We start from the raw sequence: 15,605 nt of genomic DNA on the forward strand, positions 1-15,605 counted from the left end.
AGGGATTTCAGAACCTATTTTTTTTTGAACTGGCAAGTTCCATCTGTAAAGCCATTTGAGTTCCATGCTGTGTCCCACAACTCACCCTCACCTTCCTCCCAGGCATGATAGCAGTTCCTGCTTGGAGAAAGTCTGAGGTGTTTCATCATCATCTTCTGCTGGCACCTCACCCTCCTTGGTCTGTGTAGAAACAACAAAGCCTGAGAATACTGTGGGATTTTTTTTCCTCATTTGACAACTTGTTTGGCCGTTTCAAAGAGCAAACTTGGGAGAGCTGAAAAAAAAAATCAAAATGTGACTAAATCTATATAGAGGGGAATTTCTGTCTACAAATGACACCTGCTCTTGATTTTGATTTTTTTTATTTTCCTCTCTTGCTCTGCCTCTCTAACATCATTTTTCATGCTGTCAGTTCTGCCCACATTTACTTGAATTACTTGATGGATGTTTCCATGTGGTTTTCACTGTGGTGTGCCTATCAAATGAGTGATCAGTGTTATTATTTAAAATAACATAACGATAATGACATAATAAACCATCATAAAACATAATAAAAATAACATAATAATGACATAATAAAATAACATAAAACAAAATAATATAATAATGAAATAAGAAACCAACATAAAAACACGATAAAATAGCATAATAATGATGTAATAAACCAACATAAAAACATGATAAAATAGCATAATAATGACATAGTAAACCAATATAAAAACATAATAAAATAACATAATAATGACATAATCAACAAACATAAAAACGTGATAAAATAGCAAAATAATGACATAGTAAACCAACATAAAAACATAATAAAATAACATAATAATGGCATAATAAATCAACATAAAACATAATAAAAATAACATAATAATGACATAATCAACCAACATAAAAATATAATAAAATTAACATATAATAAAAATAACTACTACTACTATTACTACTACTACTACTACTACTAATAATGCTATCAGTCTGCATTGACAAGCTGTGATTTAAAGTCTGCTGTTTACAGCTTGATTCCTGGTGAATCACCTTTGGTACCTCTCATCCTTGTGGGATGAACCCCTCAAATTCTGTATCAACATTTTTACCTTCCATCACCACCACCTTTTACCAGCCACAGGGAATCATCTGAGGAGCAGGTCAGCTGTAGGTGGCACGTGGGCATCACGTGGCTGCTGAGGGGCCACCGTGCCAAGCCATGGCCACTGTGTCACTGCCTGGGCCTCCTGCCCAAACCAGCCAGAAATGCACTTGCCATTTGTCACTGCAGCCCCTGCAGAGCCCTGAGCTCCTCTGCCAGGCACCCTCTGACACAGGAGCTCCCATGGTGACAAGGGACATCTGAGACGGCTCCTTCTGCCTGCTCGGGTTGTGTTTTGCACTCTGGTTTTCTGGGGAAGGGAAAGGTGAATGAATGAACTCATCTCCCTCTTCTTCCTCCCACAACCTTGAAACTGTGGACTGAGTTTCAGTAGTGCTGGGGAAAGAATGTCTCAGCAGTGCCCTTCCCTTCCCTTCCCTTCCCTTCCCTTCCCTTCCCTTCCCTTCCCTTCCCTTCCCTTCCCTTCCCTTCCCTTCCCTTCCCTTCCCTTCCCTTCCCTTCCCTTCCCTTCCCTTCCCTTCCCTTCCCTTCCCTTCCCTTCCCTTCCCTTCCCTTCCCTTCCCTTCCCTTCCCTTCCCTTCCCTTCCCTTCCCTTCCCTTCCCTTCCCTTCCCTTCCCTTCCCTTCCCTTCCCTTCCCTTCCCTTCCCTTCCCTTCCCTTCCCTTCCCTTCCCTTCCCTTCCCTTCCCTTCCCTTCCCTTCCCTTCCCTTCCCTTCCCTTCCCTTCCCTTCCCTTCCCTTCCCTTCCCTTCCCTTCCCTTCCCTTCCCTTCCCTTCCCTTCCCTGGTGGGTTTTGAATTTTTTGCTTTGAGGCAATTGGTGACTCAATTATTTCATCCCACATTAATAAAATGCCAGATTTATTGTTTTCTATGCTCCAGTTAATTTCCAGGAATAAATTTATATTAATTTTAGTCCTATAAGATCTCCATATATGTTATTAATTTTATGTAATTTAATTTAACTAGGTTATATTTTAACCTCTTCTAGAGTCAATTTACTTGGCAGGTGGTTGCAATATAATGATTGATTTACCTTTCTGGCTTTACCTCCAGTTTATTTCTTTTCTCATCTCCCTTTAAAATAATATATTAATAATATATTTTAATAATATATAAATAATTTCTTTTAATAATATAATAGCTCTGTTTCCTGGGGCGGCTTCTCCCTGACTCTGCCTCTTGTGCCCTCTATGTGCTCTGTTTTTTGGACACAGGATAATCAGGATTATAGTTGGAAATTTGTCTGCTTCTGCTTTGGAATCTAGTGATTAGATCCATAATTAAATAAATAGATTTTTGTCTTATGATACATGAATACCAAATGTAGATGTCAATGCACATTTTTACTGCTGTGCACAGAATTCTTTACCAGAGCTTTGCCCCTGTTTTGTTTCAGCACTTGCAAACTTTGTGAACAAAGAGAAAACTGGAGGGGTTGTCAAGGCCATTGCTGGGAAACGGGCTGAGCTTGTGTCTGAGACCTCTGAGGCCAACATCATGGTGAGGTGGTACAAAGATGGGAAGGAGATCACAGCCAGCAAGAAATTCACCGTGGAAGACAAAGGAAAGCTGCACAAGCTTGTGGCTTCGGCTGTGACAAAGGAGGATGAAGGAACTTACACCTGCAAAATCGGGGATGACACCCTGACTTTTGATTTAAAAGTCTCAGGTAAGTTTGTACTGCAAGTGTGGGATCAGAGTCTGTGTGAGAAATGCAGGATAGCGTTCTTTAGACTTGTCCTGCCTTACAAATTGACAGATTTATAGGCCAAGGTTGCACAACATTTGGAGAGGTTCTGACCCTTGTTGTGATCCTGGTGCAAACCCAGAGTATGGGCAAATAATATAACAATGCTGTGATTTATTTGAGTCAGCGCAAACTTTTTCCAGGGCTGGAGCACAACCCAAGCACGATGGTGGCTGAACAGCTGGCAGCCACATCTGGTCTCTATTCTTTAGCTCAGCCTGTGCATCATCTTAGGACCACCTCAGGGGTTCAAAGCCTTGCTGTGACTCCTTTGACAAGTTTACTTCCTGAGTTTTGTTAGTTAAACATCTCCTGCTGTTCCCAAAGGACACTGTGATCTCAGGGATCCCTCCCTGTCATGCTGTGAGTGATTCCATCAGTCTGTGTCACGTGCCCATCACACAGAGCACGTGGCTGTCAGGCCAAACCCAGAAGAGAAATGCTTGTCACCACTGCATTCCTGCTAAGGATGGAGCCAGAGTATAAAATGACACAAGAACTCAGTGGTGAAATTCAATATCTGTGAAATTCAACTGATTCCAGTTGCATGCTTGGGTGGAACTTTTCTCCTAAATGGGGTTTTCTGCCTTGGGCCTGGAGCCTGATTTTTAACCTGGTCCTAAATTTAAGATTGAAACTCTCCTGAAAGCTTCTCCTGGCATGTCTGCAGTACAATGCAATTCGAGAGAAGTCACAGCTGAGTTGCTTATGCCCTGTAACAGAATATCCAGGTTGCTGTGATGCTGTCCATGAGCTAACTGAAGACTCAGCAAAGCTGAATAATTTAGGACAGCACTTGTCTGCAGGGATTGCTGCAGGATTTAGTGAGGTGTTTGCTCAAGTGTTCACTCTGCATCTCACCTCCAGTCCTCTTCTGAGAATGAAACATCATGCAATTTCTCCTGGAGTGTAATTCCCAGCCCCTCACTTTACTAATTGAATAACTGGTCTGAAACCAGGCTCTGCCCTAAGTGACCCCTCAAAAGGCACTTTGCAATCTGATTTATGCTGTCTGATTAGGGCTGTCAAAGCTGTAATTTAGAAATGTTCTGGTTGTGCTTTTGTCTGAGCATCAGGTACAGAGGATTGCCTGAGCTCGGTATAAACTTTTTGCTGGCCATGGGGAGGTCGGGTGAATCTCCCCTGTAACTCCTGTCACATGGCTGAAGCAAAGAAAACTGGTGTCTGCTAAGTTCTAGAATCACAGAAAGGTTTGGGTTGGGAGCTTAAAGCTCATCCATTCCCACCCCTGCCATGGCAGGGACACCTTCCACTGTCCCAGGTTGCTCCAAGCCCCATCCAGCCTGGCTTTGGACACATCCAGGGGCAGCCACAGCTGCTCTGGGCACCCTGTGCCAGGGCCTCAGCACCCTCAAAGGGAAGAATTTATTCTTAATATCCCACCTAACCCTGCCTTCTGGCAGATAGAAGTTGTTATGCTATGTTTTATCCCCACAAACTTTTGGTGAGCAAGGATTGAGTTACAACCTGGTGACAACACCTTCGCCAGGGCAGCTGCCTCCTTGTTCCATGTGTCACCATAAGCATTTTCCAGAGTGCTGAGGAGCTGCACTGCACACTCAGGGGTGGTCTCAGGGCAGGAAATCGATCTGCCTTGAGAATAATGATGCACCCCAATAAACCTTTTGACCTCTTCTAGAATAAATTTATTTGCCAGGTGGTTACAATCTAATGATTGAATAATTAAATAACCCTTGAACAGCAGGATTCTGTAGGGACCATTCCCCTTTGGTCAGATAATTGTTGAAGGATACGTCATTACTAATGAATGCACATTTAAATTAAATATTTGCCTGGCATGGCAATTGTCCTTAGGCTGCTCAGTGATGGAAAGCAGCAGTTGCTGCTGAAGGAAATGCAATACTGAGCTGAGTTTGTGACAGCCCTCAGCCTGCTCTTCAGGCCAGGGGTGCCCTGGTGGGACAAAGGCTCTGAAATACCTGACATGCCCATCAAATATTGCTCCTTGGATTAGGGACAGGGTGTCTTGAGGAGCTTTGCTCATATTTTACACCAAGTTCTCTGTCTTCAATTGATTGCCTTCAAAGACAGGCAATCATTGACTTTTACCTTTACAAAGTCTTAATTGATAAAAATATTGTGTTGTTGCTGCCTACATGACAAATACCCTGTGTTTGCACAGCCAATATCTGTTTGAGCTGAGTTATCCATGCAGGAACCTCCACTGAGCTGTGTGAGCAATTCTAAGTTCTCTGCTGGGAAGATCAGTTTCAACCAAAACATATGAGATTATTGAATCCTATGTTCATGGAAATATGGAATGGTTTGGGTTGGAAAGGGCCTTAAAAACTATCTTCTTTCCAACCCCCTGCCATGGGAAGAGATGTCTTCCACTGGACCATGTTGCTCAGAGCTTTTTCCTAACTTGGGGAATATTTTATCAATGAGATTATCCCATATTTGCCCTGGCTTGGAGAAGGATTAGTCCAGTAGGATTGGTATTATGAACAAGGAACTACAGGATTGGGCTCAGAAACATTTAAAAAAGGCTCCTCATCACCTCTAACTAGATTTTTCTGAAACTTCCCAGGTCTTTTCAAAGCTGTTTCTGCCCTCAAACATCAACACATATCCCCCAGATCTTGCTTGACTTTGGAATCAAGGAGTGGTAAATGAAGTGTGAGCAACTTGAGGGCGTCTCAGTTTGATTTGGAAGATCCAGGAGGATGTAGGGCAGATTAAGGGGATTTCCCTGTAATTGAGAGCAATTATCTGAAGATCAGAGGGGTTTGCACCATCTGTCAGAGAGGCATCAAGAGTGTGTGATAATGGAATAAAGATCAATAACCACTCTATCTTAACTTTGTGCAGATAAACCTGCACCAAGGCACAAACCCTTTTCTCTTTTCCACTCCAGATGAAGCTGTTACTTTTGTCAACAAGCCCAAAACGACTCCAGAGGTGTCAGTCAGTCCTTCTGAGAGCCTGGAGCTGGTGTGTGAGGTGTCAGCTGCTGGTGGGGCCGTGGTGTGGAGGAAGGATCAGACTGAGGTGAAGCAGGACCAGAGGACAACAATCGTCTGCCAGGGGACACAACGCAAGCTCATCGTCAAGAAGGTGACACAGCAAGACCAAGGCAGCTACACCTGCGAGACAAAGGACGACAGAACAACATTCCAAGTCAAAGTCAGAGGTGAGAAAATGCCAGGGATTCCAAAGGTAAAGGAGAATTCCATTTTGAGTGGTGTCTTTCATCCAGATGATCATCTCACAATCTCACTGGGGTGAAAGATCTCAACACAGATCTCAACCATCGTATTCAATTTTTTTTTTTTTTTGGCAATTTTCATAACAATATTTTATACACATGGATCTGCACCCATGACTGGCTGTGACCACAAAAAAAAAAAAATCGTAGGAAAGGATAGAGATTCATTCTCCTTTCACAATTAGCTGGTGCATCTGCAGAAAATCTTGCATGGAAAAATGGTGTGAGGCCATAGCAGAGAGGGATGGATAAAGGGGAAGGTGTTTGATTAGATCCCATGCCTTAAACACTGGATGGGGCTTGGAGCAATGTAGTCTAGTGGAACCTGCCCATGGCAGGTGGGTTGGATTGTGGTCATCTTTAAGGTCACTTCCAACAAACCATTCCATGATTAGATGGAAAACAATAGAATTATCTCAAATAGGCAAAGGAAAGAATGGTTCATGGACATGAGGATACAGGTGCTGTTCCCTTCTGATTCACTGGAATCTTGGAGAGACATAGGGAGAGAAACAGAGAAGAGGGAGGACGGTTCAGGCAATGGAAGTTGGTCCTTCAAGTCCTACATTTAAATATGTCCTACAACTGAGAGTTTTTCACATTACCCCAAAATTCCCATCAAATTCCCATTACTGTTCACCTCTTTTCAAGACAGAAATGAAGGTGCTTTCTTGCACTAATGGCCCCTCATGCTATTACCTGTTGGGGCAAGTACAGTGAAGTAGGAGAAACTTGATTTAACACCAGAGACAGTGACTGCAAAAAGCTCTGTGTGACTCTTGGGGTTTCCTTATTTCAGAGACAGAGGCTGTGTTTACAAACAAGGAGAAGGTGCAGAAAGAGGTGAAGGCTGCACTGTCAGAAAATGCCACGCTGAGCTGCGAGGTGGCCCAGGAGAAAACAGAGGTGAAGTGGTACAAGGATGGGAAACTGATCAGCTCCAGCAAGAAGTTCAAGGTGGAGTCAGAGGGCAAATCGCGTCGCCTGGTGGTGGGTCAGGTGGAGAAGAAAGATGCAGGGGAGTACACCTGTGAGGCTGCTGGCCAAAATCTCACCTTCAGGATCGATGTCACAGGTGGGAGATTGTTTATTCTCATCACTGAAAGGTCCATTAATACCAAAAAAATGTACCACACTTTGGGCTCCAGTTTCTGTGCAGCGGCAAATTTTGAGTAGGGGTGGAGATCAACCACCCGTCCACTGTCCCATGATGCTGACAGCTGGACATCTTCTTCAATGGGATGAGTCCCCCTCAGTGGCCCTTGGTGTTTTCTGGTTTCCCACTAATGGAAAGATAAAGTAGTTTCCATCCCATTCCATCCCGTTCCATCCCATCCCATTCCATCCCTTTCCGTTCCATGCCTTTAAAAGGATAAACATAAGGCTGTCTCCCAGATATGTGGGAAAAATAAGTCTGGAAGAAGTAGGAAAACAGGGCCCCTAGAATGAACAAGGCTTCCATAGGGGTCACAGTGGCAAATGAGATTTAGTATTTATTTATACATTACTTGATGGAACAAAGCAATGTGTGGAGATGGGAGGAAGCTGAAATCCTGAAGCACGAGATAATTTTTCTAAGAAATGGCTGATGTGTTGTCCTCAGGCATGACAAAGGCCCACATCTCCTTTCTGAGCATTAAAAAATACCAGAGATGTGGAAGCTGTCATGTTTTAAATTTGGGTTTGATCACTTTGGACAGCATCAACTTACACGTGATTTTAAAATGACTTCTCCCACTCCACAGAAGCAGAGGATGCATTTATCAACAAGGACAAAGTGAAGAAAGAGGTGAAGGCTGCACTGTCAGAGAATGCCACACTGAGCTGCGAGGTGGCCCAGGAGAAAACAGAGGTGAAGTGGTACAAGGATGGGAAACTGATCAGCTCCAGCAAGAAGTTCAAGGTGGAGTCGGAGGGCAAATCGCGTCGCCTGGTGGTGGGTCAGGTGGAGAAGAAAGATGCAGGGGAGTACACCTGTGAGGCTGCTGGCCAAAAACTCACCTTCAGGATCAGTGTCACAGGTGGGAGACAAATTTTGGGTTGCATTTCTTTGTTTTTTCTTTGTATCTGGGTGTTTTTCCCTGTTTTCTCTGATGCAATATTAGAAAAGCTGTTAAAGTACTTTCTGATGCTGGTCTGAGCTGCTATTTCAGTGAGGTTGTGTAGGACTGAGCAGATCTGAAGCTGACCTCTTCATATCCTTGCCTCCCTATATCTCCTTCAGCTGAGGAAGTGAGCAAGATTTCTCAATATATTCAAACACATTTCTCAATAACAGCCACTGTGTTCCAAAATCTCTTCAGTTTGATCACCAGTACTGGTTCTCTTCCTCCTGTTAACAGGCATTCTTCCATGGAAATCAGTGTTTTCCTTCCTCTTTTTTTGCACATGGTAGGACAATAGTGAATGGTCTCAAGTTCCACCAGAGGCTTAGGTTCAATATTAGAAAAAATTCGTAACCATAAATATTGTCGTGCACTGGAGCAGGCTGCCCAGGGAAGTGGTGGAGTCCCCATCCCAGGAAGAATTTAAAAGCTGTGTGGATGTGGCACTTGGGGACCTGCCATGCTAGGGGGACAGTTGGACTCAGTGATCTTCCAAGTTTTTTCCAGCCTAATTCATTCTGTGATTTCTTTGGTCTCAATATATTTTACAAGATATCTGGTGAATTTTATCTCAGGCTCCAGGCAGCCATGGACACCAGCTACATTCTGAGTGATCATTTCTGAATTTGATGTTAAGAAAGGGTTTGGTGTTTTGTTTTAATATTTATAGCACTCCACCATCTTTACAGCCAAATCCCTCTTTTTAACATTAAAATTCTTGTCTCATATGCAGAGGTGATCAGAACAGGGAAGCAATTTTCACCTCTATTTTCTTATAGCACCAAACAGAGGTTTGTTATTTTATCAGCAGTGCAGAGGAGCTGCTGTGTTGGGAATGTATTGACTCCACTCTGTGTGGGGTACCCAGGTGTGAGCTGGGGCATTTTGGCTCTTTTTCATTCTTTGTGTAGCTCATTCTTTGGCTGAGGGAGTTGCCATTTTCTGTGGAGGATAGGTAAGGAAGGAAGGATAATTAAGTTTATATTTGAGAGGTGTTTTCCAGAAAAAATTCAATATGGGCATTGACAGACCATCATAAAAACAGAGTAATTTGGGTTGGAAGGGAGCTTAAAGATCATCTCATTCCAACTCCCTGCCATGGGCAGGGGCACCTTCCATCATTCCAGGCTGTTCCAAACCCCATCCAGCCTGGCCTGAAACACTTCCAGGGATGGAGCACCCACAGCTTTTCTAGGCAAAATTGTTATAAACTAAATTCATTGTTCGCCGCTGACACTGGTTCATATATTACTACAGAGGTGTAGCCAGAACACAGAAATTGAGCGTTTTACACACGAACCTCTCTCTCTGAGGGGGCTGTCTGCCCCAGAAAGGTTTCCAGCCCTATTTCCATGGTGGCACAGGGTAATGTGACCCTTTGCCCTGTGCCACCAGCCTGCCTTAGCTACCGTTGCTGTATTGCTCATGGGGACAGCTGTGACACGACGTGCCCGTCCAGCCCTGGCTGGAAAATGATCCAGTGTGAAAGTCAGGAGGGATTATGCGTACTCAGAGCGGTTGGCTCTCCTGCTCCAGAAATCCTCCTCTTACTGGTTTATCCCAGAGTGCAGCGGATTTCTGGGTCTTAATTTATCCTGGTGCCATTGCACTTGGAAAGATTTTCAGGGTTGCTGTACTCCAGGGCTCCACTGCAAGCACAAAGCTTTCCCTGTTTAAGGACAGGTTGAAGGTTAGATGCTCAGTGTTGGGTTTTGGGTTATTTTTTTTATTTTTACACTGAATTTTTACACTGAATTTTATTTTTAGACTGAATTTCTTGGGTTAATATAAGAAAAAAATCAGCTGCTGCACACCTTGGGACTGAATTGCACACATAGAAAAAAAGCTGATGCTGAAATATCAATATTTCAGGATTCAGGGTATGCAATGAAATCCCTATCTTAAATCAGTGAAAGTTTCATGTCCTGAAAATATTTTTCGTCATTTCCACTGCCCAGTTCCACTTAAAGTTGAAAATGTCATCTTCACTGAATAGTTCTTTAAATTTAAAATAAGTTTCTAAAAGAAACTATTAACTGGTGTAAATCACTTTGGAAGCTGATTAAAAGTTTTAGTCACACTTCCTATCTGTGTAAAAATGGTTTATATGAAAGGTCAAGAATGTAAAGGACAAGTGAGATCAGCCTGGAATATTCCTGCTCCGCTTACCTGACATTTTAAATACAGCCCTCATTGACACAGACTTGTTTTATAACCTGCTTTGAATACACTCTGCATATTCACACTCAGAGTTGTAGATGGGAGTTTAAATATTGATATTTTTGCAATCAGTTTTGAATGCAAAGCTTTGTGTGTGTGCTCGAGCCCTTTCAGATGTCAAAATGCTGCTGACATGACCCTGTGCCTTCTAAATGATAACAGCATCTCCTCACACCCTTTCTACAGCCAATATAAACAGAGGAGCTCAAATTCAGAGCCTCTGAGCTGGATTCCTGCTCTGTGTTGCTCCCTGCAGGACTCATCTCTTTCTGTGGACTGTGCAATATTCATAGCAGGGCTGTGATGTGGCCCAGGAGCACATGTGGAACTCGACCTGAGATCACCCTGCTCCTCACCCTCCCAGGCAGCTGCTGCTGCTCGGAGCACAGATGTGGTGGAGACAGGAGAGAATCACCCAGGAGGAGCCAAGGCTGGCCCCAGGAGGCTGCAGGGGGTGACAGGGGAGGGGAAGGAGGTAGCACAGGGGATGGAAGTGGCTCAGCATCCCCAAGAGCCCTCCCAGGTCACAGAATCACTGAAGTTGGAGAAGTCCTCCCATCCCAGCTGTGCCCAACCTTGTCCCCAACCCAGAGCACTGAATGCCGTGTCCAGGTGTTCCTTGGACACCTCCAGGGATGGGGACTCCAAACCTCCCTTGGCACCTGACCACTCTTTCCATGAAAAAATTCCTGTTGATGTCCAACCTGACCCTCCCCTGGCCCAGCTTCAGGCCATTTCCTCTCATCCTGGCTCTTGTTCTCCAGGAGCAGAGCCCAACTTCCCCATGCCTGCACCCTCCTGTCAGAAAGCCAGTTTGCTGGAAAATGACAGAATTTTTAGGAAATAAAAATACACTTCTGTGGTGTTGTGAGGGTCCCAGGACGAGGGGAGAGATGAGAATTTGACTCCATGTTCTCAGAAGACTGATTTATTTTTTATTATATAATATGATATATATGATATGATATATATGATATGATATATGATATTATATATATATATTATATGATACTATATATATATATGATATTATATATATGATATGATATGATATTTATGATATACTAAACCTATACTGAAGAAAGAGAAAGGAAACATCAGAAGGCTAAACAAGAATGAAAAATAAAAACCTGTGGCTGACCAGAGAGTCTGACACAGCTGGACTGGGATTGGTCATTAAGTAAAACCAATTCACATGCTGGGATAAACAATTCTCCAAATCACATTCCAAAGCAGCAAAACAGAGAGAAGCTGAAGCTTCCCGGGAGAGGAAATCCTGGTGAAGGGATTTTTCATAAAATATCATGCTGACATACTTCAAATTTTATATGCTAGTTTTTTGTGTAATGTTCATCGAGTGCTTTTCCATATTGAGAACAGTGTCTTTGTCCTGTCTTTGGGTTTGAGTTACAAGGTAATTCCTGAGCAAGACCCAGTTTTGATCTAAAATACCGGGTAAAATCCTCTGGATAATATGATAGTGGAGGTGGCATCTCGCCATTGTGCCGTATTTGATTTGTTCCAAATGTGGGGAGTAGAAATATCGAGACACAAGACAGAATTTTATCTTTAGATTCATTCATTTTTATATTAATAGAAAGAAATTTACAAATGGGGTGGTTGAGCTGTTCATGAGGACAAGTCAGAGAGGGATGATAATTACATGGACTATATTTTGAGGGTACATTGCTTTATTTATATGAGAAATAGAACTGCAAAGCTGGGTCACTTACAAGAGCTTAATATTGAATTATTTCTGTTGAAAAAGACCTTTAAGATCATCATGCCCAGTGGTGAAACCAGCTCTGCCAAGCCCAAGATTGTGAAGAGCATCTACACCTTGTACAAGTAAGAACTTCTTGACAAGAGATATTTACATCTTATATATTTTCCCTATTTCAGAAGCAGAAGATGCCTTTGTCCACAAGGAGAAGGTGCAGAAAGAGGTGAAGGCTGCACTGTCAGAAAATGCCACGCTGAGCTGCGAGGTGGCCCAGGAGAAAACAGAGGTGAAGTGGTACAAGGATGGGAAACTGATCAGCTCCAGCAAGAAATTCAAGGTGGAGTCGGAGGGCAAATCGCGTCGCCTGGTGGTGGGTCAGGTGGAGAAGAAAGATGCAGGGGAGTACACCTGTGAGGCTGCTGGCCAAAAACTCACCTTCAGGATCGATGTCAAAGGTGAGAGAATGTGCTGCATCCCTGTTTACAACCCTGAAAAATCAAAATCCCTGTTTTTCATCCTGAAAAATTGAAGGAGGGGAAGGTTATATGGCTTGTCAAACTCCATCTCAACAGGCCATCGCTTAACTGATGGTTTACTCATGAAATTGTGTTCATGCTGTTAGATCTGTCTTTGTTTTTTAAAAACTGAGCATGCAGTGGATTTCTGTAGCCCCAAACTCAGGTCAGAGTGAAGATCTCTGGGGAATTTCCTTGGGAATCTTGGGGAGATGCACTGATAGCATGTGAGCACAGGCGGTCTCTTGTGAAAGCTCCTTTCTGAAATATAGTTTATTATAGAGGAAACCTTTATATTATGACCCCTGTCAACTGGATGGAAATGCCAGAACTCTTCTCAGAAGCAGGAAATGAGGAAAAAAAATGAGGAAAAGCTCTTTTCACCTTCATATTCAAGACAGCTTTTAATCTTGACATCCTTCTGTTGTACCCCAATGAATTTAAAGCAAATTGAAGAGTTCACACATTAGATTTATTTTTGACCATGACATGGTGCAAATACAATTAGGGCTGGCTAATTTTCATTCATTAGAAAAAAATAATTTTTTCACATCTTGAGAACAGTTGGGAAATAAATATACAGAAGCAGAATAGGTTCACAAAGTTTGTTTTCCCAACACTATCTTTGTTTTGTTGGCAAAGTAAATTACAAATCTTGAGTTGGTTGGGCAATTTAATGCTTGTCCTCTTACAGCAAACCTTATTCTGAGAGACCTCATCCACCTTAGTGCTGCTGGATTTTGTGATATGTTACTTTCTTCAGATTTTGAAGAAAGGTAGTGGAGGAAATTAAAGCAATTTTGAGACTGTGTCTTGGACTACCAGAGAATGACTCCTTCATAGGCACTTGATGTAATTCAAATGTTAAAAATTCAGTTGGTGATGGTGGCAGGAAATGTGAATGGGAAATTAATTTTATCAACACAATTGAAAAGATGCTGTATGCATTTGGGAAGGGATCTGTGAATTTTCAAAATCTGCCCTTGTACCCTCAATTGCAGAGGCAGAAGATGCTTTTGTCCACAAGGAGAAGGTGCAGAAAGAGGTGAAGGCTGCACTGTCAGAAAATGCCACGCTGAGCTGCGAGGTGGCCCAGGAGAAAACAGAGGTGAAGTGGTACAAGGATGGGAAACTGATCAGCTCCAGCAAGAAGTTCAGGGTGGAGTCGGAGGGCAAATCGCGTCGCCTGGTGGTGGGTCAGGTGGAGAAGAAAGATGCAGGGGAGTACACCTGTGAGGCTGCTGGCCAAAAACTCACCTTCAGGATCGATGTCCCAGGTAAGAGAAGGTTCTTTGGCCCATCAGTCTCATTTCTAGAATCTTTAGAAAAATTAGCATTATTTTGTAAGTCTTCTTCGTGTTACGCTTCAAATTTTTGGAGTACATCAGTGGCATGGCCTAGCATGGGCACAAATACAAGTTTTCTTCATGTATTCTTTGTAAAACATTTAAAATCCTTAAAACAGGGAGGAGAATCCCTGGAAAATTTTGGAAACCACTGGAGGGAAGGGGCTGTAAAAAAGAAGGTACTGATGGTTTGCATCTCCTTCCTTCTGTCTTGGTACAATGAGAACAAATCTGCACCACAGCTCATTCTCAGTGCAGGGTCATGGTGGAGAGCCTGCCCAATGTCCACACTCCTTTTCTTTCCCTTGGAAGTGCTCATTTCAGTCTGAAGGGAGTTGTGGAAGTAGGGCTTGATATATATTAAGGTCATTAAAGTGTCAAGAAAGAGGCAAATAAGGAAAGAAGATGTCATGGAGACTCATTCTAGTTGTATTTCCCTACTGGGACCGTCAAGAGGTAGAATAGATTCAGCTTCCCATCTCCCTCACAGCTTCCCAATCCAATTGCAAGTGGTGTGACTGATGTGTCTCTGGAGGACAGAGGGATTTCACCATTTGGATGTGCTGAGCTTTTCCCAGGGTTGCACTCAGAACAAACAACAGGGTCCTGGACATGTCAGTGCTGGTCTAGCACCTTTCTCACTTCACAAAATTATCTAGGAAGAAGCAGCTGCTAAGAATCAAAGAAATAAATTTTATGGGATTATAATGCAACACAGAACAGCTTCTTCCTCTGATAATTTGATAGTTTGCAATTAACTACAACCAAAACATGTCCTACCTTGACTGGGTCCTGCCAGTCAACGTTCTTATGAACCATAGAGAGATTACTGCTGTCAAAAAACCCAAAAAAGGCAAAAAAACACCACAAGGTCCTTTGAATGTTCCTCTGATAGACTTAGATGTTGACTGTCATGTCAGAGGGGTTTTTCCCAGTGTTACCTGTAAGCCACAATAGCGGGTTTGAGCAAAATCATATTTTGGAGAAAGTCTGGATTTCTCTCTCTTTCCAGAGCCAGAAGTTGTGTTTACAAACAAGGAGAAGGTGCAGAAAGAGGTGAAGGCTGCACTGTCAGAAAATGCCACGCTGAGCTGCGAGGTGGCCCAGGAGAAAACAGAGGTGAAGTGGTACAAGGATGGGAAACTGATCAGCTCCAGCAAGAAGTTCAAGGTGGAGTCGGAGGGCAAATCGCGTCGCCTGGTGGTGGGTCAGGTGGAGAAGAAAGATGCAGGGGAGTACACCTGTGAGGCTGCTGGCCAAAAACTCACCTTCAGAATTGATGTCACAGGTAGGAGAAGATTCTTTGTCAGAATTCAGTAGAGGCCAATACAGCAATAATTGAAATAACTACTCTGCCATGACTCAGTTGCAATAGTCTGCGTTTTGTTGTAGAGTTCACCTGATTTTCTGTGTTTGGTTGCCTGGATTTGTGGAAGTGGGAATATTTGGCTTGAGCATGGTACAAGCTCTGTCTCATTCTTAGCAGGTTTAATAGTAGTTATAAATATAACAGAAATAATTAATGTTCAGATCCCTTCCATTCCTGTGATCCCAAAGGGTGATTCTTGTGCACTGAACTTCTTG

The 15,605-nt window shown here is 43.1% G+C and overlaps 1 protein-coding gene across 1 annotated transcript in view; it reads left to right on the forward strand.

Moving 5' to 3' along the window:
* Positions 1-15,605, forward strand: part of OBSCN (obscurin, cytoskeletal calmodulin and titin-interacting RhoGEF) — a 195,248-nt gene that overhangs the window by 31,356 nt on the left and 148,287 nt on the right. The window contains 7 exon segments of the mRNA XM_058801413.1: positions 2,512-2,784; positions 5,762-6,037; positions 6,912-7,187; positions 7,858-8,133; positions 12,340-12,615; positions 13,677-13,952; positions 15,034-15,309. Of these exon segments, the coding sequence (XP_058657396.1) occupies positions 2,512-2,784; positions 5,762-6,037; positions 6,912-7,187; positions 7,858-8,133; positions 12,340-12,615; positions 13,677-13,952; positions 15,034-15,309 (1,929 nt within the window).

The sequence above is a fragment of the Ammospiza caudacuta genome, chromosome 1, assembly GCF_027887145.1.
Source record: "Ammospiza caudacuta isolate bAmmCau1 chromosome 1, bAmmCau1.pri, whole genome shotgun sequence".
In the NCBI taxonomy this organism is placed as follows: Eukaryota; Metazoa; Chordata; class Aves; order Passeriformes; family Passerellidae; genus Ammospiza; species Ammospiza caudacuta.